Source organism: Euphorbia lathyris, chromosome 3 (assembly GCF_963576675.1).
Source record: "Euphorbia lathyris chromosome 3, ddEupLath1.1, whole genome shotgun sequence".
NCBI lineage: Eukaryota > Viridiplantae > Streptophyta > Magnoliopsida > Malpighiales > Euphorbiaceae > Euphorbia > Euphorbia lathyris.
Genome location: NC_088912.1, coordinates 74720743 through 74743240, shown reverse-complemented (window position 1 = coordinate 74743240; position 22498 = coordinate 74720743). Strand labels below are relative to the sequence as shown.

General features: G+C 37.3%; 2 protein-coding genes across 2 annotated transcripts; both read left to right on the top strand.

Annotated features, from left to right (window-relative positions):
• The first annotated feature begins 5166 nt into the window (after positions 1 to 5166).
• LOC136223288 (MAR-binding filament-like protein 1-1) lies at positions 5167 to 11527 on the top strand. The gene is made up of 4 exons (XM_066011216.1): positions 5167 to 5581; positions 9014 to 9054; positions 9151 to 9291; positions 9508 to 11527. The coding sequence occupies exons 1-4, from the start codon at positions 5182 to 5184 to the stop codon at positions 11239 to 11241; spliced, it is 2316 nt and encodes a 771-aa protein (XP_065867288.1). The 5' UTR covers positions 5167 to 5181; the 3' UTR covers positions 11242 to 11527.
• A 1062-nt stretch (positions 11528 to 12589) lies between these two features.
• Positions 12590 to 16276, top strand: LOC136222288 (uncharacterized). The gene is made up of 3 exons (XM_066009876.1): positions 12590 to 13276; positions 13861 to 14087; positions 15517 to 16276. Exons 1-3 carry the CDS (start codon positions 13053 to 13055, stop codon positions 15522 to 15524), a joined length of 459 nt encoding a protein of 152 aa, XP_065865948.1. The 5' UTR covers positions 12590 to 13052; the 3' UTR covers positions 15525 to 16276.
• Positions 16277 to 22498: the final 6222 nt, after the last annotated feature.

The following is a 22498-nucleotide window of genomic DNA, read 5'->3' as shown; positions in this document are numbered from 1 at the left end:
AAAATTGTAAATTGTTTGGGTAAATTACACCCATGGCCATTGAACTTTATCCATTTTCACATTATGGCCACTCAACTTCATTTCTTCCCAGTATGGCCACTGAACTTTACACTTTTTAACACCGGTGGCCACTCAATTTTAACTAACTTCTCAAAATGATCGTTAACGATAGCTAACGACCTTAAAATGAAAATATTCAAGAATTAAAGTTGTTCAGAACGACATTTACCATGAAGCCACATTTTTTATTTTCGAAAATCACATTTTTTAGAGCTTTCTCTCTCTAAAAATTCACTTTCTCTCTCCTAACCAAACAACACCTAAATGACCTCAAAACGAAAATTTTCAAGGATGAAAGTTCCTTAAAATATCATTAACGCTTTGGATTTTTTATTTTTAGCCGTCAATGGTCGTTTTGAGACGTTAAGTGGCCACCGGTGTTAAAAAGTGTAAAGTTCAATGGGCATACCGGGAAGAAATGAAGTTCAGTGGCCATAATGTGAAAATGGGTAAAGTTCAGTGGTCATGGGTGTAATTTACCCTAAATTGTTTTTAACAATAAGTTTTTTATACATGTTCTACATTAATAAATTAGTCACATATAAATATAGAAAATAATTAAAATCAATTATTTCAACTATTAAATAGACAATGAAACAGAGGAAACTGAAATAAAAGTAAATGTATAAATATTATATTTTAAAAATAAAATAATCATTTTAAAATAATTAAAAAACAAATATTAAAACCGAATAATATCTCTTCCAAAAAAACTGGATAATATGATAAAATAAAAAATTTGGTAAAAGTTATTTATGAGAACAAATAAATAAAAATAAATAAGTATGAGGATTAAAAGTGAAATTATTCTAGATATACAAAAAAATATAAATAAATAAGCATTGGACCAAAATAAAAATCAAAAGTAGAAATTTGCTCAAAAATATTTTGCGAGGAAAAAAAGCAAAAATATATAAATACAAGGACCAAACAAATAAACCTCTGGATTTGTTCATGCACTCTAAGCTTCTAGTCTTTCCTCAGCAACCTCTAAGTGTTTTTTCTTTCCCTGGCTTTTCTCTTTGTTGTATGGAAGTCTTGATACGCAAAAATGCTCATAAACCCCTAACATTTATAAGCCTTGATCCAACCTCCTCTAGTCATAATAAGACAATGTCTCCACAGCAACATATAAAAAAGGAAACTAACAAAGGCAAGAAAGTAACTATTGAGAAGAAGCAAAACCCAAAGGTATGGGGATTAAGACTCTTTCTTGACAGCCTCCCAATTGGTGGATTTGTCGGTTGAATTCCCTTGCAACCTATAAATGCACTTGCCTAGCTTTGGGCAATATGTTGATGGTGGATTTAGGAAGGAAGACAAAGATTTCATGAGAGTTTACATCCAATCTTTGACCTATGGTATAAGGTTTCCCTTTCCGAACCGTTTTCAAAGAGTTGCATTTGTGTCTATGCCACTTGTCACCAAATGCCTGGTTCGAACTATTGACACTGAATAAGCTCTACTCCTATTTAGACTTTGTCCTGAACGAAAAAGTTGTTCATGAGTTTTGGAAGTCTTTGAGGAGAAAAGGGGAAGATTTTTGTCATTAGAGTTTAAAGAGCCAATCTTCTGGGCTTCGAAGGCCTCCCCTCATGTTAGTCAAGGTAGATAGTATGAAAAGTTTTAAGGACAAATGGTTCTGATTGGGACCAAGGACGGGTTCTCCTGATAGCCATATCCGGAAGGCTTTCCTTTTAAAAGAAATCGGAACCTAAACCCTACCAATAAAGAGATCTGGGCGACACTACAACCTTTAATGGAGCAAAAGGAGATGTCTGTGAGGGAAATTACAGATTTCCTAGTTTTTGGCTCTAAACCGACATGCTGGAGATGATTCGCACTAGTCGTCTTTTCACTGTGCATGACAAATGTAACCCCCTCACTAGGATCACATGATTTTCCATACAACATCAGTTACACATGTACATACAAGTCCCAATCAACTTCATTATAAAACCATATCCTTTAATTTCCATTATATTCTTGAATTAATTTCATTGTTATGTACATAGTCATTTATCACACAATTATTTTATCTCAATTAACTTGATATATATCTACTTCAACAACGTATAAACATTTTCTCATTAAGTATATAAGTCATCCTTTACATATTATACATAGGAAAGATTTTACAATTTACAATACATGTTGAATTTACTATCATGCATAGAGGATTCACAAATCAAAATGCATATGCGATAATGGATTATCACTGTTGTTGCGATTTTAAACAAAAAGAACTCACATATCATGTAAAAATTTATCGACAAAGAGATAAGCTTCCTACTCAATGAATATATTACACATATATGTATACAAAAGTAATTTAAAAACCACAAGTAGAAATATATATCATCATTATCAAATCAACATTATTATACATTCTCACTACAAAGTCACTCACTTAGTTCACTTATTACAGTAGTCATTATTTGATTAATTATGGGCATTACTATACTTAGATGAGATATGTATAATGGTCCTCGGGCCCAATCTATATCCTGAATCACTAAATAGGAATACAATCATCTGTGCTATGGAGGAGTTGAATTCAACTCGCCTAGTTTACTACAGATATAACTCAACATATGTTCTTCTAATTCAAATAACACTCTCAATCAAAACCATTTCAAATACCCATCTAAACAAGCTCACTTTCTTTTCTCACCCAACCATTATTCAACTCAAGTATGTGCACAAAGCGCAATAGACAATATTTTAGTTCATAACATCGCAACTTACTCCATCCTATTCACATACCTTCACAGTATCGTACTGCTTGAAAAGAGAAATATATTCGACGTTAAGCTCAGACATTTCAGTCGTTTCTACTACTAGACCCTTTGCCTTTTGAGCTGCAGTAGCTTTTGATTTCTTCAAGTGACCGATTGGATCCTTTATATCCACGACTTAATTGATTTCCTTTTCTATATTTTGACTTATAGAAGAAGTGGAGAGTGATGTATCTTCACGAAAGAAAACAAATTTCTTCTGGATGTTTGTTTCTTACCTTTAGAGGTAAGAAAAGCAGGGAGAACTGAAGAGATGGAATCAATTTTCATCAGAACCTCAATATATGCATCTAGAGGATAAGTATAATGGGAGATTTTAAAAAAAAGAGGTCAACAGTCGCTGAACTGGAAGAGTATTCTGGCTGGGGCGGCAGTTGTGAAGCTAGGGATTAGTCGTATGGTGTATAATGGGAGTAGCACCCGATTTTGGAGAGATATATGGTGTGGATATACAAACCTACTTTCCATTGCAATTAAACAAATTCCTGAGAATTGGATGAACTTGTTTGTGGTAGATTTTTGGATTACTGACCAGGGGTGGAATTGGTCGTTACTGTCGCCTTTTCTTCCGCAACATGTCCTGTTGAGAATGGCGTCTATTACTGTGTTTCCGCAAATGGAAGAAGTGGATTGCTGGTCGTGGAGAGGAACCAACTCATGGGATTACTTGATCAGTTCTGGCTACCGCAGAGTCTGTAACCAGTACAGCGCTGAGGGAAATGATAGCTCTTGGGCGAACTGCTGGAAGGTTGCGGCTCCGGAAAGAATTCGGTATTTCATTTGGCTAGCGAAACACAATGGGATACTGTGTAACGAAAATACGGTTCGACGAAAGATTTCGAACGATCTGCCGTGTGATGTTTGTGGGCAAGTTGAATCTACCCTCCATATTCTACGGGATTGTGAACATGCGAAGAAGATTTGGCTGAATCTTGTGCCTACGACGGTGCGAAATAGTTTCTTTGCCTTATCGTGTGAATATTGGCTAACAGTGAATATTAATACTCACACCGATGTGCTTGGGCTGCAATGGAATATGATTTTCGGGTTTGCAATCTGGTGGATCTGGAAAACCAGGAATAATAGAATTTTTGACAGTAGAGGAGGTTCAGAGTTGGATTCGGAGTTCATTGTAGGACGAGCACGGGAGTACTATGTGGCTATTAATTTAATCTCGACTTCTGGCATGAGAGGGAAAGAGGAGAGATGGATCTGTTGGAGGCCACCTGACGGGGATTGGGTTAAGATGAACACGGATGGCGCCAGTAAAGGAAACCCGGGCCATGGAGCGCGAAAGGTGTTCTTAGAGATGGAAATGGAAATTGGTTAGGAGGGTTTGTTGTTAACCTTGGAATCTGTACTGCCTTCCTAGCCTAGCTATGGGGGCTTTATTTTGATTAAAAGATGGCGTGGAACCGGGGATATAAGAAAGTTGTTGTTGAATTAGACTCAAGCCCCGCTCTTATATTTATGACTAGTAGTTCGAGTGCTCACCATCCTCTAGGATGGTTAATCCGCGGATGTCAAGAGATTCGGGATCGTAATTGGCTAGTTCGTTTCACTCATACTTACAGGGAAGGAAACAAAGCAGCTGACTGGATGGCAAATTTCGCAAGCTCTTTCACCTTGGGTCATCACGAGTGTGGTGCGCCTCCTGCAGCCATCCAGGATATTCTTTATGCGGATCGGACTGGCCGAACTTCGGCTAGAATGATCAGTATCTAGCTCAGTTTTTATCTTCTCGCTTTCTTGCTTTCGTTTTTGTTTTCTGTTTGCTTGCCCAGACTTGTATGCCTTCCATTCTTACAAAAAAAAAATATAATTAACAAATAAAAATATAAATCTGATTAATTTCCGATTAATCATTGAAGGTCTTGTTCGTCCAACTAGCGCTTAGTGGTTTTCACAATCTTGTGAAATATAACCTATATTTTACTTTTTTTTTATTTTTTTATGATTTTTGTTATAAAAGGATGTGCCGAACTCACAACCCTCTATCTTTGGTTTCAGAGATGTACCAAACTGAACTACTCTTCTTTGATTTACTTATAATTTACTCGATTTTCCCTTTATTATTATTTTAGTGGTGTTTTATGGTTTTTAATCCTTCTTAAATATTTTTACTTTTTCTCAATTATTTTTTTTACTTTTAAAATTAATAAAATAAATTGAAAGTAATTTTAATTTTCATCCAACATTATTTTACATGGGGGCGAGAAGGACAATTATGTGATATGGTATTTTGACTGGACTATTTAAAACTTAATAAAGCTTCCAAAAAGAAAAAAGAAAAAAGAAAACAAAAGTAAAAAAAAAAATCGCCATGGTTCAGAATCCAAGACCAATTAGAATTTTCCTCTTTTCTTTTGCGCTTCCAATTCCATCTTTATCTGAAACTCAACTCAAATTCAACAACACCAAAACCCAAGCCATGGGTTTTGCAATTGGAAGCTCTCATACTCTCCTTCAAAATCACTATCACTATCCCTCTTCATCTTCATCTATGTCTTCTTTCGCTTCTAATTCTCATCTTATTTTCTCCTATGGAAAGAACTATAATGTGGAGACCAAGAGAAGGAAAATGCCCTCCGTAGTTACTTGTACGCGTCAAGATGATCCAAGCGACATCGTTTTTAGCAAGAAGAGAGCGGTTCTCCTTGTCGGTATTTCTGTTCTTCCCTTCTTGCAACTCAGGGCTAGAGCTCTTGAAACTTTGGTTACTAGTGAGTTTCCTTTTTCTTCTCTTATCGTTTGTATTTTGTGATTATGGGGTTTTCACGTTTTATGACTATGTTTTTGCCCTTTTCAAGTTTTATGTACTTCTTGCTGGTATAGGGTATGAATGATTTCATCAAGAACTGATAATGCAACCTTAATGGAATGTTGAATTTAGAAATATTGTTATTGTTGCATAGGCTGCTAATTTTAGGTCAAATGAACATGTATTTCATCCATATATGGTCTCGGTTGCTTCCTTAGGGCTTAGAGTGAGTGTTCTTGGTTCTTATTTACTCAGGTTTTGGGTTTAGAAGTTTAAAGTGGGAAAGAGAACAAAATAGGTTGATAATGTACCACAAATTTAGTCTTAATTCACTCAAGTATGGAGCTTTTGAGAGTGTGCATAACATCAGAATGGTTTGTGGTATGTCTTAGGGGAATAAAATAGTGATCAAAGACAAATCTAAGCAGTAAATAAGTTACATATAGTCACATCTATGTCATAGGTGGTTTTCTTATTAAAATGTCTCATCCACTAAAAAAGCAAACCATTAGATTAGGCTCCCACCAACGATTCAGTCAATAATAGAGGATGAGAAATGGTGCTGTGCCCTCAAACTCCCGCTAATGATTCAGCCAATAATGCATAAAGCAAACCATTAGGCTCCACAAACTCAAACGGGTTCTATCAAAGTAATTGGTGAACTAAAAAAGTAGAAGACTGATATTATTAATCTGAAAACAATCTTTGGTAGAGATTTCATATTTTCAGCACTTCAAATGGTTGTGTTCCCTTTTTTTTTTTTTATAGTTACTAATCAAATTTAAATTATTTGTATGAGGATGTAATGAGAGTTTTTGGTGAATAATATATTTTTTCTTTTTCAAGTAAAACATGTTACCGTACAAAGCTTTGCCTTTAGTTTCAGAAAAATAATTCCTCACCTAATAATAACAATTGACTGGAAACTTGTTGACTGAAGTGTATGGTTTGTAAAACTTTCTAGCTCTTACTGCTTATAGCATGATAAAAGACTCATTACTTGATGCTGAATGAACCTCTGTACGTATATATGAAAATTATGCTATTTATGTTATTCCTTTAAAAAAATATACATCCTCAAAACGCCTTTCCCTTTTTATTTTTTTCTTCCAAATTTCACTTATTATTGGGTTATTTAATAATAATGAGATAAGGAAAGGAACATATGAGATGCATTATGCATAGTACAAGGATATCTTTATTTTGTAACTAAGTTAATAGTTGTTAAAGGCGCAAGGCGCACTAAGGCGCTAAGGGGTCCAGGAGCCTAAGGCTCAAGGCGCAATGCAACGCGCACTTGAGGAACACGAGGCGCACGAAAAGAAAAAATACATACTCTTTTACTAGTTGCGGCATAAACCAAAAAAACATACTTATGACCATAGTTGTGAAAGGCGAAAGGCGAGTCGAGGCGATAAGGGCAAAATATCGCCTCGAAGCGAAGCGAGAGGCGATCGCACTTGAGGCGACAAACAAATTAGAAAAAAACAAAAAATAAAACCATAACTCAAATTGACTAGTTTATATTCTAAAGTTGTAAAACAAAATAAAACTTCTAGTCTAATACTAAGATCCTAATTCCTAATAACATATCAAACGTCATCATCAAGCTCAATGCCATCATACTTCCCTGCCTTGACCTCTTGCACATACTTCCAACAAGGATTCGTTCTTGTTGTCGCTTTCGATGTATTAGAATTACTAATACTCATGTCCAAACGCCTGCAAATTTGGAAAATTACACTTGTAAGCTACTATTCATTCACTTTCATACATTTTCACAAACTTCCATAGAGTTGCAAACACTTTCACACATTTTCAGTTAACACAATTTCATAAACTTGCATAACAGTAGCATAAACTTGCATAAACTTTCACACACTTTCATAATAGTAGCATAAACTTTCATAAACTTTCATAACAGTAGCATTAGCATAAACTTTCACACACTTTCATAAACTTCACCTAAACTTTCATAACTTAGTAATAATAACACAAATCACAAAATTTGGGCAGCATAACACTTGCATAAGTCATAAATCATAAATAAAAAGTAGAAATTTGGGCAGCATAACAGTAGGATGAAGATGAAAAAAAGAAAAATAGAATAGAAGATTATAGAAAGAAAAATAAAAGAAATGAGAACAGATAAGAGTATTAGAAACAAAAACAAAAGAAAGGAGAACAGAGACAGTACCTGTTTATGTCGATCAGTGCCGTTGGTTGGTGGAGAGGAAGTTTCTGTGTGGATGGATCGGTGCTGTTGTGGTTATTTTGCTTTTTTTTCTTCCATCCTTCCAAAGGTTCCGATGTCTTTAACCTAAAATCCCTTTCATATTTCTTTCTTTCTGATTTTTGTTTTTTTTTTAAAAACTGTAAGTAACCACCTAAGTTCAGAAGGCGACCGCCTCTCGCCTTCGGCGGCCAGGCGGTCACCTTCTGAATAACGCCCGCCTTCCAGTGAAGAAGGCGGGGGAAGGAACGCCTGGGTCGCCTCTCGCCTCAGGCGATGGCCTTTCACAACTATGCTTATGACCACACAAACAAAACAAAACCACATACTAAATCATAAATGTCATAAACACCAAGTTAAATTCATACTTTATAGAGACATTAACATATACTTAACGTCTTAACCTAAGTACCTAAATATTGCTACTAAACTAATAACCATTCATTGTCACTCTTCTTTATTGTGTTCTTCTGTTTGTTTCTGTTTGAGTGGAGCAGAGGAGACTCTTCTTCATGTGACTGCTCTTAATCCCTTTCTAGTCTTTTTATATTTGGTTATGGGTCTTGATATTCTTATTTAGATCAAGGGTTAAGATTAATCTTATTTAAATTAGATTAGTGTTTGAGATTAGTAGAGGGCGAGCCTTGGCGCAACGGTAAAACGTTGTTGCCGTGTGACCAGAGGTCACGGGTTCGAGTCTTAGGAGCGGCCTCTTGCCAATTAAATTGGCAAGGGAAGGCTTGCCCCCAATACACCCTTGTGGTGGGACCCCTCCCCGGACCCTCGCTCAGCGGGGACGCGTAATGCGACCGGGCCGCCCTTTTTTTTTTTTTTTAGTGTTTGAGATTAGTCAAACATTTGTTTTACACAAAACAGTAAAAAAAAACCTTGCATTCAGGCTCCGAGGCGCACAAGGCGAGAGCCTTTTAAACAGGGCCTCGCTTTCTGCAATCAAGGCTCACTACCTTGAGCCTTGAGTGAGGCGCGCCTTTAACAACTGCAAAGATTGCATAGAGCGACATATGACATGTTATATTATATCTATGCATGATTAAATGTATGTCCTACAGATTTATTTACTGTTTGCTATTATCGCTTTTCACATCACATCTATATCAATTCATTTGGTAACTGCTTAAACATTTATTTATTTTCTATCAGGTGAAAGTGAACTTAAGGCACTGGATAACCAGAAACCGGAGGTCTCAATCCCTGCTTCATTTACTAATTATTCATACTAATAACATTTGGTATTTTAAGATTTGAACTGATCTAAATTGAGCTGTGCTTTTGGACAGCTAGCAATTCAAAAATATACACCACCAAATCCCTTTCTGTCTCTCTTGAATGGTCTTGGCATATTTAGTACCGGTGTGCTTGGTGCATTCTACGCATTGGCTACCAAAGAGAAGAAAGCTACAGAAGCAACATTAGAATATGTAAGCCAATGCTGATCTTATTTGTCTTCCTTTTGTACAACCACAGGTTTCTATATGATACTTTTCGAAATTGAAGGAGCAACCTGTTTTAGCCTTTGAAGAATTCAAAATTTACACTCATTTTTATACGTTTTGATGTTCAACATTCTGTTTTTGTTAAAGTGTCTCTCTATTTCTATCTGTACATCTTACAAATGAAACTGTTGGAATGCACAGATGACTGCCCAACTGAAAGACAAGGACGCTGCCATAGTGTCCTTGGCGAAGAACTTTGAGGCAAAACTATTGAATGAACAAGAAGAACGGAGAAAGCAGCTCGGGAAGGCAAAGGAAGAGCAGCAGATCCTAGTGAATCAACTTAGCTCAGCTAATAGTACAATTACAGGCCTGGGACAGGAGCTGAAAAATGAGAAAAGAATAATCGAGGGACTCAATGTTCAAAAAGATGGTCTAGAAATCAACCTCTCGAAGGCTATTGAAGAAAAGAGATATCTTGAACAAGAACTGAAGGAAAAACTCAACTTTGTTGAAGTCTTACAAGATAAGATTAACTTGCTTAGTTTGGAGCTCAAAGATAAGGAAAATGATGTTCAAAACCTCAGCTCTTCGGTTGCTGAAAAGGAATTGGAGATGAAAAACTTAAATTTTACCTACAAGGAAACAAAGGAAGAACTGGAAAAGGCTCATAAAGAAATTGAAGTGTTAATAGATGAAGTCCTAGAAATAAAAAAGGAACTTGAGCTGAAGAAATCTGCTGTGGATGAATTGAATTCAGCAGTGAGTTCTTTAACATTTGCGAGGGATGAATCTAACAGGAAGCTTGCTGCTTCTCAGGCAGAGTACAATGCTTTGAAGTCATCCTCCGAACAGGCGGTTTCTGCGAATGCAAAGCTGTTGAGAGAAAGAGAAGACGAAATTGACCAACTGGAGGCAAAGCTTAAGCGTGCTCTTAATGAAGTGAGTGGAAACCAGGGAATCATCACAACGTTAACCCAAGAAAGAGAAGATTTGAGGAAAGTGCTTGAAGCAGAAGTGAACCAAGTAATGAATTTGAAACATGAACTTCAAAGCACTCGGGAAGCTCTTGAGAAGTTCAGAAACGAGGCGTCTGATCTCGCAAAAGAACTTGAACAGTCAAAATATAGGTGCACTGAGCTCGAAGCTGAAGTTTCTAGAGCTCAGGCCGAGTTTACTGAAGTTATAGAAATGACACAAAAGAGCCTTCAGGAGGCAAAACGGAGCGGTGAAGTGTTAAGCGGTGAGCTTATAGCAGTTAAGGAACAACTAAAGAAATCTAAGGAGGATCTGCAGATTATGTCTGTTGAACTTGCAACAGTGACGGAAAATCATGCTAGTGTGCAGAAGGAGTTGGTAGATGCCTATAATAAGGTTGAAGTCACAGCCAATGAACTAAGAGAAGATAAAAAGGTAGTTTCTTCCTTGAATGAAGAGTTAGAAAACCTGGAGAAGCAGATGTTGAAGGACAGGGAAGCAAGAAAGTCTATGGAAATAGATTTAGAAGATGCTACGAAGTCACTGGATGAGATGAACCGAAATGCATTAATGCTTTCTGGAGAGCTAGAGATAGCAAATTCTAGGATATCTAGTCTTGAAGATGATAAACAGGTGCTTTACAAGTCGCTTACGGAGCATAAGTACGCATCTAAAGAGGCCCAAGAAAATATGGAAGATGCTCATAACATGGTGTTGAGGCTTGGCCAGGAAAGGGAGAGTTTGGAGAAGAAAGCTAAGAAACTGGAAGAAGGTTTGGCATCCGCCAAGGGCGAAATATTGCGATTAAGGAGTCAGATAAATTCTTCAAAAACTGTTCCAAAGATAAATTCTTCAAAAGCTGTTCCAAATGAGCAGCATTCTGAGACAGGTGAAGCTGAAGAAAATGTTACCGTTGCTGCAAAAAGAACCAGAAGGAGAAAAACTGGAACCCAATGAAGTGATGTATAACACAAATTGCCATTTTTGTTATCTAGTTGGTGGAATAAGATAGAATGAATTAGATATTTTTTTATTCAAAACATAATATTACCCTTAAATGTAATATTCAGTGAAAATTCCAGTCACGGCTAGCGACGAAGAGAAAACAACATTTACATGCTCCTATGGAACCTTTGGTTACTGAAGAATGCGTTTTGGACTATGTAACTTCCATGCTACCTTTTAGAGGTGTATGATGACAATATTTGATGATATGATTGAAAACTTATTAAAGTTTTTCATTTATGACTTTTCCTTTTTGAGGAAAACATGATATTTGCCTTCATAATTTGGAATTAGTACTTAAATAGTGCCAGGACACAAATCTAGTACTAAAGTGAGAGAAATGCTAGTTTATGGTTCATGAATCAATAGTTTTAGGTCATAAAGTGTCAAACCATGACATTAAGGTAGACTCGACCAAGGTAGAAATAATTATGAAATTACCCCACCTAATTCTGTTAAGGCAGTTAGAAGCTTTTTGAGACATACATATTTTTTTTTTATAGACGCTTTGGCAAGTCGGAATTCATTTTTTAAATATTTTTTTCTCTTCCTTCTTCATCTTCTTCTTTCTCCACATGGAATTTCTAGAAGTATTCACTTTTCCTAAGTATCTCACGCAATGAGAAAGAATGAAAGGTCGTTGATGAGGTTTCATAAGCTAAGAAGGAAAATACAAGCAAGTAGCTTTGGGTTTTAAAAAATGTGTCCTTCGTCTTAAGGTATGAAGCTTTACACGTTTTTTGAATTCCTCTCCATCAAAACTGTAAATTTATATCACCATTATTACTTCTTTCGGATATTCACACTCCATAAAGGAATTCTAGATCCAAATTGAAGAAGAAGAATAAGAAAAAGAAAAGGAAGAGGAAAATGGAGAATAAAAAGCGTGAAAAAAATATAAAAATGAATTCTCACTACAAAATGTTAAAAAAGATTATTTTTTTTATACAAAATTATTTTTTGCCATGTCAACAAAACTTACTGGAGTAGTAATTTTTTTTTTGTTTTGCTAACATAACATAACATACTATATCTATTCTTTTATTGTGTACCATAAGGATCGATCTTTTAAAACGTGAAACTGGAAAAGTTTTGATTTTTTTTTTTCAAATTAGCCCAAAATTAATTTGGCTTATTTAATGCACACACTTAAACAAAGTATGTAAAATTGACTTCTATTAAAAAAATAAAATAAAATTGACATCTAGAACATTTATTAGCATAGTTTATTTGCTTTTAGTATTTTTTGATAATAAAAAGTTGAAGATTTAAGTATTAAAAACATATGAATTTCTCAAAAAAAAAAACAAAAGAATTTTTGTGTGTTGCCACGAATAAAAGCTTCTTAATAACAGAATAATAAAATTTTCCATTGACGCCTTTGCTTTATTCGATTCGCCTTTGATTACTCTTTTCTTCTTCAATTTTCTTTTTGGACTTCCATTTTCTATTTCTCTCGATTCAATTCTAGGGTTTATCTCTTTGTTTCTTTTTAAATTTCTACTTCTGTTTGTTTTTTGTTTGTTGCTATTTCAGTTTCATCGATAGGTACCCATTTTTGGATCGGATCCGTTAACTATTCATCTTCATAATTTCACTTGATAATTCGGAAAAGAATCGCTGAGCAACATTTTGTTCTTCGTATGTTATTAAGCTGCAAATTGGGCGAAATTGTTTGATTTTGATGGAGTTAGGGGAACAAAGTTCATTTTAAGGGATTGATCTGTAGAGAGTTTAGGTTAAGAGCTAATTTAGGGTTAGTCATGTTCTATGGTACAGTTGTATGGGATCCATGGCTGATTGTTGCCCAGATAGTGTGCCTTCAATGCCTGTACTATCTTACGCTTGGTTTATTCCTATCGATTCTTGTTGGGACGCGAGTCTCTCGCATGAGTCTAGTCTATTTCTTTGATTTCGCTGCTATCACTACCTCTACCGTTACTGGCTGGTGTGTCATTGCCTCCTTTCTTTTCAGCTCCGTCGCTGGGTAAATGTTTTATCAATTTTACTTCTTTCAACTGAAACCTCAATTTTGTGTTTTAGTGTCTTGCCTCTGTATTCTTTTGTCCCATAATTTTTTGTTTGGCAGCTACTTCATATTATTAGTTAGTTTTTGTTGTCGCATATATGTTAATTGACTATCTTCTTTCAATATCCTAATCATTATTAGGAATGGATGGAGAAATTCTACACTCTTTTCAGATCTGAGTAAATGATGTTCATGTTATGCTTATTTGTAATTTGGTTTATTTAGTCAAGACATGGTATTTTTTATAAAAAGGAATTGAGTAGTGAGAGTAGGATAATCAAGTTCTTGTGTTTTATGTTTAGTGAGATCTTGAGCAGTCATTCTGGCCTTCTCCTAGGAGATGCGACCTATTTCAATTTGATTGATGTTTTTTATTGACCTTAGTTTGAACTCTGAAGCTGTAAATTTGCTTACCTAATTGGATGTTGAAGAACAATTTTTATTCTTTTTTGCAGATTTTATTCATGTCTTTGTTTATTCCTAGTTTGAGATTTTTATTTTATGTTTAACTTTCATGTGCTTTGTTCATTTGGTCTATGCAGAGCTGGATGTATGCTTTACTTGATTGAGAGGGCAAAAAAGTGCTTAGATTTTTCTGCAACACTTTACATCCTCCATCTCTTTATATGCATTATATATGGAGGTTGGCCTTTGTCAATAACATGGTGGGTTGTGAATGGTACTGGCCTTGCAGTGATGGCATTGCTTGGTGAATATTTGTGCATTAGACGTGAACTCCGAGAGATTCCAATCACACGATACCGCTCAAGTAAGAATTTATTTTCATGTATCTTAAAATGCTCAAGGGAGTTGAATTCTTTTACTCTAAATCTGCCTTTATGTGATTTCCTTTTGGGGGATATAGTTCATGCAAAATATTACTGTGATCTTCTGTTGTCCAAACCAAAGAATTAACTTAAGATGTGAACGGTTGCTCTGCTGGTAAGTTTTGTGTCTAGTGTCAGGGCCATGACTAAACCAAGTTGTTCCTCAATTGGGTGCATCTGCATAATAATCTCCACATGTCCTATTGTTTGGTTAATGAGTTATGCATTGCCCTCGGGCTTCACCTTTCAGTTATGTCAACAGAACTTGGTTCAACTGGACACATCAATGGATGTGCTATATTAAATGGTTAATTTCCTGTTCAACCGATTGGAATTGGTGGGTTTGAAAGTTCTTCTGGATGTTATTGTTATTTTTTGGAAGTGTATTTTGATTATTTTAATGTTTGATTTTTTTATTATGAAGGAATTTCTAAAAAATGGTCCAATAGAAAATTATGTGGCTGAATTTATGCAATGCTAAATTAAAACACTTTCTTTGTAATTATTTCATATTTAAGTTTGGTCTTGTTTTCTGATTTCATGGTTTTTAATTCTCTGTTATTGCATTGTTGTTTACGATGATAATAGCTCTTCCTCATCTAGTAGACAGCTTCCAAAGTTATGCCTCCGCAGTTGATGCTACACTGACATATATTTTGCTTTCTAAGTTTTTCGACATTGGTGTTGGCATCTTGTTTTGTGTCCTTGTTGCTTAATTTTTTTATTGTAGGTTCAATGCCGGGTGGATATTCATTTGTGACACACACCATGGTGGTATTTATTTGTTTATGAACCTTAGCTCATCCAAAATCAGAGGTCTATGTTATAGACGCAAGGAATTGTAATAAGGCTGTTATTTATTTAACTTTAATTTGTGTGTGGGGGGAGTGGATTTATTTTGGTGTGTTTTAGTTTTAAGTACTGCTGTAACTTTAGTTAGTTATTGGCAGTTTCTTTTGGCTGGCAGTTGTATTTTTATTTCTTTTATATAATGAAGTTTGAAGGGGACAGCAGTTCAGTTCCTTTTCACAAAAAAGTTACAGAGATCTGAGGTTCTCTCTAATGGTCCTCATCTATTAGCAACGTAGGTTCCAAAGGCAGAAATGAAGAAGAAGAGACCCAATTTAGATTGGAGTCTAGTAAACAATCGGCCCATAACTCGATCTTAAACTTCGGGCCATAACATGCTATCTCTTAGTAAAATAAATTGGTAGCCTAGGCATTTGATTGTAGAATGTCAGTGCTTACAAACAAGTATGCTATTGCTAAAAGACTGAGGAACAGAACTTCTTGGTCAGTAGATTGCAGACGTCTTATTTCATATTTCTGTTATAATGGGAAACATTGATCTTTGATAATTTTTCCCTGCAGATGTTTAATGGACAAGGAAAACATAACAGGCAGGAGCAATATTCAATTGGGGACTGCATTTGCTAAATTCGGATATCACAGATTCGGCTTTTGAAATATCAAATCCAAAACATGGTACAAAGAATAAGTATATGTAAGTGGTTGCATAGCTGGAGGTAAGGGTATAGAATGGCTCCATAAAATGGACACGTTGCGTAAACGATGAGCTGTTGGAGCACCTCTGAATGTACAATTCTTGGCGTTAAAGGTGAAGCATGTTATTCTTCTGATTTTATCTTCTGGTTGAGTGCCTTAATTTGAATATGATATTTTTTGAGTTTACATGTAATCATAAAATTGAAGAATAGTAGTTCCTCATTCATGTCTTTAGATTCCTAGTAGGGTTGGTCAGCTAACACTTATAGGTTCAATTCTTATTGTAGATTCCTTTATCTTTTACTATTATTATTATTAATTTCCCAGCTATTCAACATGGTAAATGCAAAGAAAGAATTCCGAGTTCTTTTTTTGTGTTTCAATCATTGGTTTAGGAGGGTGAATTTGTGGTTTGTTATTTTGCAGTATGGTAGTTGATTTCATGGTTGTTGGGAACTAGTTGAAACTATTCGAAGAAGACTTACGCTCTTGAGCGTAAGTACCATGTATTCAGTGGGATCAATTGACCCTGCTGGAATCTATTTTGAATTTTTTTGATATATTATATAAATTATATTTATAAAATTGTATAGCATTTTGATGCATGTTTATACATTTTATACTATTTTGATCTCACTCAATTGAAATCCTGGCTATGCCCTGTGCACCAGTCCATAATATCAAAGGTATATAATAATTTGGTTGAGTAATATTTTGTTAAATACTCAACGGTATATAATAATTTGCTCAATTACTCAACCTGAATGAAACATGTTATTAAGGGTATGCTTTGACTCTTGGGTGGACTTAGAAGTGGAGGAACAAGCGAGTTTTTAAGGGTATGCTTATTGTTGGTATAGGGCCCAGTTTATTCTCGCTAAGACAAGGAATGCACCCTTGCGTTCTCTCTTAATAGTAAAAGTGTCCGCATGAGTAGTACAATAGTATGGATTAAATGGCAACCTCCAAATAGTGGTTGGATCAAATTAAATACAGATGGTGTTTGTAAAGGAAATCTAGAATGAGTCTCAATCTGAGGTGTTTTGAGAGATACAACGGGTACGTGGTTATCAAGAGATTTCACTGTAAACATTGGGGTTTGTACGCATGACTTTTGTGGAACTCTGGGGTTTATTATACGGGCTTAACTTGACTTGGAAGAAAGAGATTCAGAGGTTGATCATTGAGCTTGGTAGTAGGTGGTGGTTGATTTTATGAATAATTTGGTTGAGGTGCATCATCCCTATACTTGGATTATTCGTCACTGCATGGCCTAGGATATTACGATCTCCCATTCCTACAGAGAGGGTAACCGAGCAATGAATTGAATAGTAAACTATGCAAAGTCTTCTTTTGGGTCATCACGAGTGTGCTGTGTCCCCTGCAGACATTCATGATATTTTATTTATTGATTTTTTCTAATTGTTCAGTTTCCGGCTGCCTTAATTATGTGTAATTTTTTGTTTGTTCAGTTTTTTAGCGTTTAACCTTCATTGTATATATATATATATAAACAATCAAATTGAAATTCATAGCATTGTCTATCCATTTTAAGAAATTTGTTTGTAGATTTATTTTTACAAAAGATATCATCAAATTTGAGTTTCCTTACATTTGTATAGACATTATGATAAAAATCAAATACTTTGATCCCTTTTCTATATCTCATTAATGACTTCTTTATCTAATCTCTTATAACCTTGCTTCTGTCTGAACTCAGCCTTGTGGTTCATTTCCTCAAACATTAAACTTAGAGTTCTATATGCTCATTCTACAACAATAAAAAAAAATTAAATTTTGCTAGCAATATAAATTCTTCCTCCCACTAAACACTCTATAATTGCATGTAATTGTAATGCTTTAAGAAGGCTTAATACATCTGTTCTCATCTGAACTTGTCCAGCAAATTTGATTGATCCCTGAATCTTACATTATATTTTGTTAGCTCCCTAAATTTGCTTAAATTGTTATGATTAAGTCCCTAAATGTATAACGATGCCATAAACATATCCAAAAAAATATATACAAAACAGAAAGTTAATTTTTTTTAATGATTCACGAATTAGACCTTTATTTTTTAAGTTTTAATTTTTTTACATATTTAGACAAATTTAAATGTATATCATTTTAAACAACTTCAGGAACACTATAAGCAATTTCAGGAGGCCAATAGGCCACTTTAGATAAATTCAGGTGGCAAATAGATTATTTTAAATAAGTTTAGGAGGTTAAAAAGTACCATGTAAACTCAGGGGACTAATCAAGCTTTTTGAACAAATTCTTTTCGCTCATGATGTATTGAGCCTTTTCTTAAAAGTAATATTTATAAAAATCATATCATATTTGAGATAAAAAATAACACACTAAACTAAATAAAGAACAAATAGACAAATAGATCTGTCTTCTCTCTCTCAGATCTGTTGTCATGGTGAAGAATTTTTATGAAGATTGAGAGTTTTGAGATCTATCTCTTCTCTTTTAGATCTTTCTCTCTCTTTTAGATCTATCTTCTCTTTTTCAGATCTGTCTTCTCTCTCTCAGATCTGTTGTCATGGTGAAGAATTTTTATGGAGATGGAGAATTTTGAGATCTATCTTCTCTCTCTCAGATCTATTTCTCTCTTTTAGAGCTTTTTTTCTCTCTTTTAGATCTATCTTCTCTCTTTTAGATCTATTTCTCTCTTTTAGATCTTTTTCTCTCTTTTAGATCTATCTCCTCTCTCTCTCTCTCGGCTAGGGTTCATGGTAAAGCGTGTTAGGGATAGATCTAGGGAGAGGGGGGTTGTGGCCGGCAAGGGGGGGTCGGATCTGGAGGGGATTTGCGGCAAGGAAGGGGGCGGCGGCCTGGTGGTTTGGGGCGAGAAGGGTGAGGCAGGTTTTGTTGGTGGCGAGCGTGCGCCTAGTGTAGACCGGGGCAGGGCGCTTGGCGGGGTGGAGGCAGGGGAATCCAGGGGCGTCGGTAGGGATCTCGTGGGCATGGATGGTGCGTCGGCAGGGTTCTCGCGGGCGCCGCCCGTGCGGCTGGGGACGGATCTTTGCGATCCACAGGCGGCAGATTCGGCAAGGTTGTCGCGGCTGGGTGCGGATCAATGGGAGATACGGGCGGCTGGGTTTTCTGATGCCGGGGGTAAGGCTCCCCCAATCTCGGGGGGAGAAGTGGGGCGGGGGGTGCCTGGCGCAGGGCTATGCGCCGATAGTGCCGGGCACTGCCGGCTCCTCGGCCGGGCAGTGGGTTGGGGCTGTCGGCGCAGTGCCTTGCGCGGGATCCTCTCCTCCGGGCTGTGAAGGGCAGGCAGGGGCTACGACGGGGAGGCAGGCTGCCTCGGGTCTGGATGTTTCTAATAATTCGGGAAGGGTGGGTGTTGTAGGAGTAGCTCATGGGAAGACGGTCTCCCCCAGACCTAGGGTTCAGATGAGCGAGATTGGTAAAAACTCTTGGAAGGACACGGTCATGGGGGTGGCTGAGGAAGAGCCGATTTTAGAGGAAGTTTTAATGGTGGGAGATTCTGATGATATGTTCTCGGATTCTGATGAGGAAGATAATGGCCAGGAGGATCCTCTCTGTCCGGTCATTAGACTTTCCGCTGCAGAGAAGCGTGAGCTTAGAGAGAAGTGGAAGGTGTCTTTGATTGTTACTGTCCTAGGTAAGCGAATTAGTTTTAACTATTTTGCCCAAAGAATACAAGCGCAGTGGGCAAGGAAAGGTAAAGTCAGTATTACTGACCTGGAAAATGACTACTATGTCATTAAATTTACTAGGGTTGAGGATTATAATTCGGTTATCAAGGGAGGCCCATATATCATTTCCAATCATGTTTTGGCCTTAAGGCCTTGGGTTCCTAATTTTAATCCTCACGACTGTTCGGTTAACAGGATCTTGACTTGGGTAAGATTCCCGGGCCTTCCCATTGAGTACTACAGTGAAAACTTTCTGAGTAAAATAGGAGGTTTGGTTGGTAAGGTCTACCATGTGGACAAGACTACAATTAGGGCCATTAGGGGTAAGTTTGCTAGGGTATGTATAGATGTTGATCTGGCTAAACCTTTACTTTCAAAGTTATGTATTCAGGATAAAGTGTTCTTTATTGAGTATGAAGGTTTACATAACATCTGTTATGATTGTGGCATGTATGGTCATTCTCAGGAGGGTTGCCCTAAAAGGGAGAGGGTTGTTATAGAGAGGGTTGAGAGTAGTGTGCGGATTACTGGAGGGAACCATGGGTATGAAGGGAACTTTGGTCCCTGGATGGTGGCAAAGAGGCCCGCTAGACGTAAGAATCAACCTGCAGTGGTTCACAATCGTCCTCCTGATATCAACACAAATTCTAAGTCCCTTTCTCCTAAAGCTACTATTATTCCAAATGTCAAGGAGAAGCATGTCCTCAAAGCTAGAAAGGAGGCTGGGGTTTCTTCAGTAGCCTTGCCTGGGTCCAGATTTGGGGCCCTGATGATTGAGGAAGTTCAAGAGTCGGACCAAGATGAGAATCATATGGATCAGAGTATTCCAGGATTGGAGTCTGTAGATCCAGTCGAGAAGGTGGTTGAATCTGTGAACCCGTTTTTTGTCTCTAAGGATGAAGCCCAGGGGGGGACCTGACCCTTGCAGCTAGAAGGATGAAGAAATCAAATGAGGTTAGTATTCCTGTTCCTGGTATTGATCCTGGGATTGGGAAATCTATGGGAGTTAACAAAACTAATATGAAAAAGCTTAAAGGAAAACAAAAAAGTGGCCTTAACACTTTGGCGTTTCCAGATAAGAGGGGGCCTGTGGGTACCTCGGTAAGGCTCTCAAGAGCCCCTAGTAAATACCTGGCTTAGGGTAGGGGTGTGGTCAGTTGTCCTCCTTTCTATGGATTTGTTATTTTAGAATGTTAGGGGGTGCGGCTAGCAAGGCTACCCGTATCCATATTGATGATCTTATTAAGCAGTTTAATCCATCTTGTTTTGCTCTTTTGGAAACTAAGATTAGTGGTGAGAATGCAGATGAGGTGGTTAAGAAGTTTAAGAACTGGCACTGTGTTAGATCGGAGGCAACTGGCCGGGTTGGGGGGATTTGGCTTTTTTGGAGGCCAGATCAGATTCATTTTGATATTCTTAGCATGGATAAGCAGTTCATTCATTGTAAAGTGAGTATTTTCGGCAATACTCCCTTTTTGATTACCCTTGTGTATGCTGACCCTATCTTGTCTAATCGAAAACGGCTCTGGGAGGTTCTCTATTCTATGAGTGTCAGCATTTCGGAGCCCTGGTTTGTGGCGGGTGACTTTAATGATATCGCCTTTATGAGTGATCAGAGAGGGGGATCCAATCATTATGTTAATCGCTGTCTGCATCACAAGAATAGTATGGATTTATGTGGGCTTTCCGATCTGGGGGCTTCTGGTCATAAATTCACTTGGAAGCGTAATAATACTTTTGTTCGATTGGACAAAGTCTACGCTAATGTTTTAGCTCTAACTTCCTTCCCCGAGTGCTCTGTGTTGAACCTCCCGTTCCGTCATTCGGATCATTGTCCTATTTTGTTTAGACTTTTGAGAGGTAAGCATCCTAGGGGTAAGAGACCGTTCCGGTATCAGTTGGCTTGGGAGTCCCATCCTAAGTTTAAAGAGTTCGTTCATGAGAGTTGGAGACCTCATTTGTATGTACTGCAAGCTGCTGAAGGGTTCAGGAATAAGGTGCAGGGGTGGAATAGGAATGTGTTTGGGCATATTATCAGAAGGAAGAACAAGTTATTAAAGAGGATGGAGGGCATTCAACGCAGGTTGGAGGGGAGGTTTGATCATAGCCTTGAGGGCCTCCTCAGAACCCTTCAGAAGGAGCTGGAGGCTGTGCTTAGGCAGGAGGAGTTCCTTTGGTTCCAGAAGTCTCGGAAGTCCTGGATTAGAGATGGGGATCGTAATACCAAATACTTCCATCTCTGTACCCTGATCAGAAGGCAGAGAAATAGAATTGAGGCCATTAAGGATTCTAATGGTGATTGGGTTTATGAAGATGAGGTTATTCGGAACTTAGCCCTGGATTTCTACAGAGAGCTGTTCAAAGAGGAACCTGTTCTTTTGGAGAGGGCTCACTCTATTGCTACATTTCCTTTAATCAGTGAGGATTGTAGTCAGGAGGCCTTTCAACCTATTTCCCGAAAAGAGATTGACCAATCTATCTTCAGCATTGGGGCTTCTAAAGCTCCTAGGATTGATGGTCTTCCGGCGGGCTTTTACCATAAGCATTGGGATGTCGTGAAGGAAGGCATCTATAATTTTATCTTGGGGGTGTTCAGTGGTTCGAAGGATATTGAGCTGGTTAATAGAACCCTCCTAGTTCTGATTCCTAAGATTGACAAGCCTTCTTCCTTTTTGCATATGAGACCTATCAGTCTTTGTAATGTTCTTTACAAAACTGTTACAAAGATTGTGGCCAATAGAATCCGTGGCATTCTTCATGCGATCATTTGTCAGAATCAGGGTAGCTTTGTGCCTGGTAGACAAATGATGGATAATGTGGTGATCGCCCAAGAGATGGTCCACACGATGAAGATTAGGAAGGGGAGGAAAGGCATTGTGGCTCTGAAGCTGGATTTAGAGAAGGCCTATGATCGAATTAATTGGGATTTCTTGATGGAGAGCCTTGAGAGAGCTAGAATCCCGGACAGCTGGAGAAGTTTAATTAAGGTATGTATTTCTTCTCCTGTGTTTCAAGTTATGGTCAATGGGGATATGTCGGAGGAATTTTCCCCGGGCAGAGGAATCCGTCAGGGGGATCCTATGAGCCCTTTCCTTTTTGTTATTGCTATGGAGAGGCTCTCTCACCTGATTCAGGATGCGATTGATAATGGGAGTTTCCACCCTGTGGCG

Bases quoted from the DNA above. Each gene is read 5' to 3' on its own strand.
- LOC136223288 (XM_066011216.1), top strand. From the start codon at position 5,182: ATGGTTCAGAATCCAAGACCAATTAGAATTTTCCTCTTTTCTTTTGCG. The intron at 5,582-9,013 runs GTGAGTTTCCTT...ATTTTCTATCAG, and splicing joins TCTTGAAACTTTGGTTACTA to GTGAAAGTGAACTTAAGGCA. The intron at 9,292-9,507 runs GTAAGCCAATGC...TGGAATGCACAG, and splicing joins CAGAAGCAACATTAGAATAT to ATGACTGCCCAACTGAAAGA.
- LOC136222288 (XM_066009876.1), top strand. From the start codon at position 13,053: ATGTTCTATGGTACAGTTGTATGGGATCCATGGCTGATTGTTGCCCAG. The intron at 13,277-13,860 runs GTAAATGTTTTA...TGGTCTATGCAG, and splicing joins CTTTTCAGCTCCGTCGCTGG to AGCTGGATGTATGCTTTACT.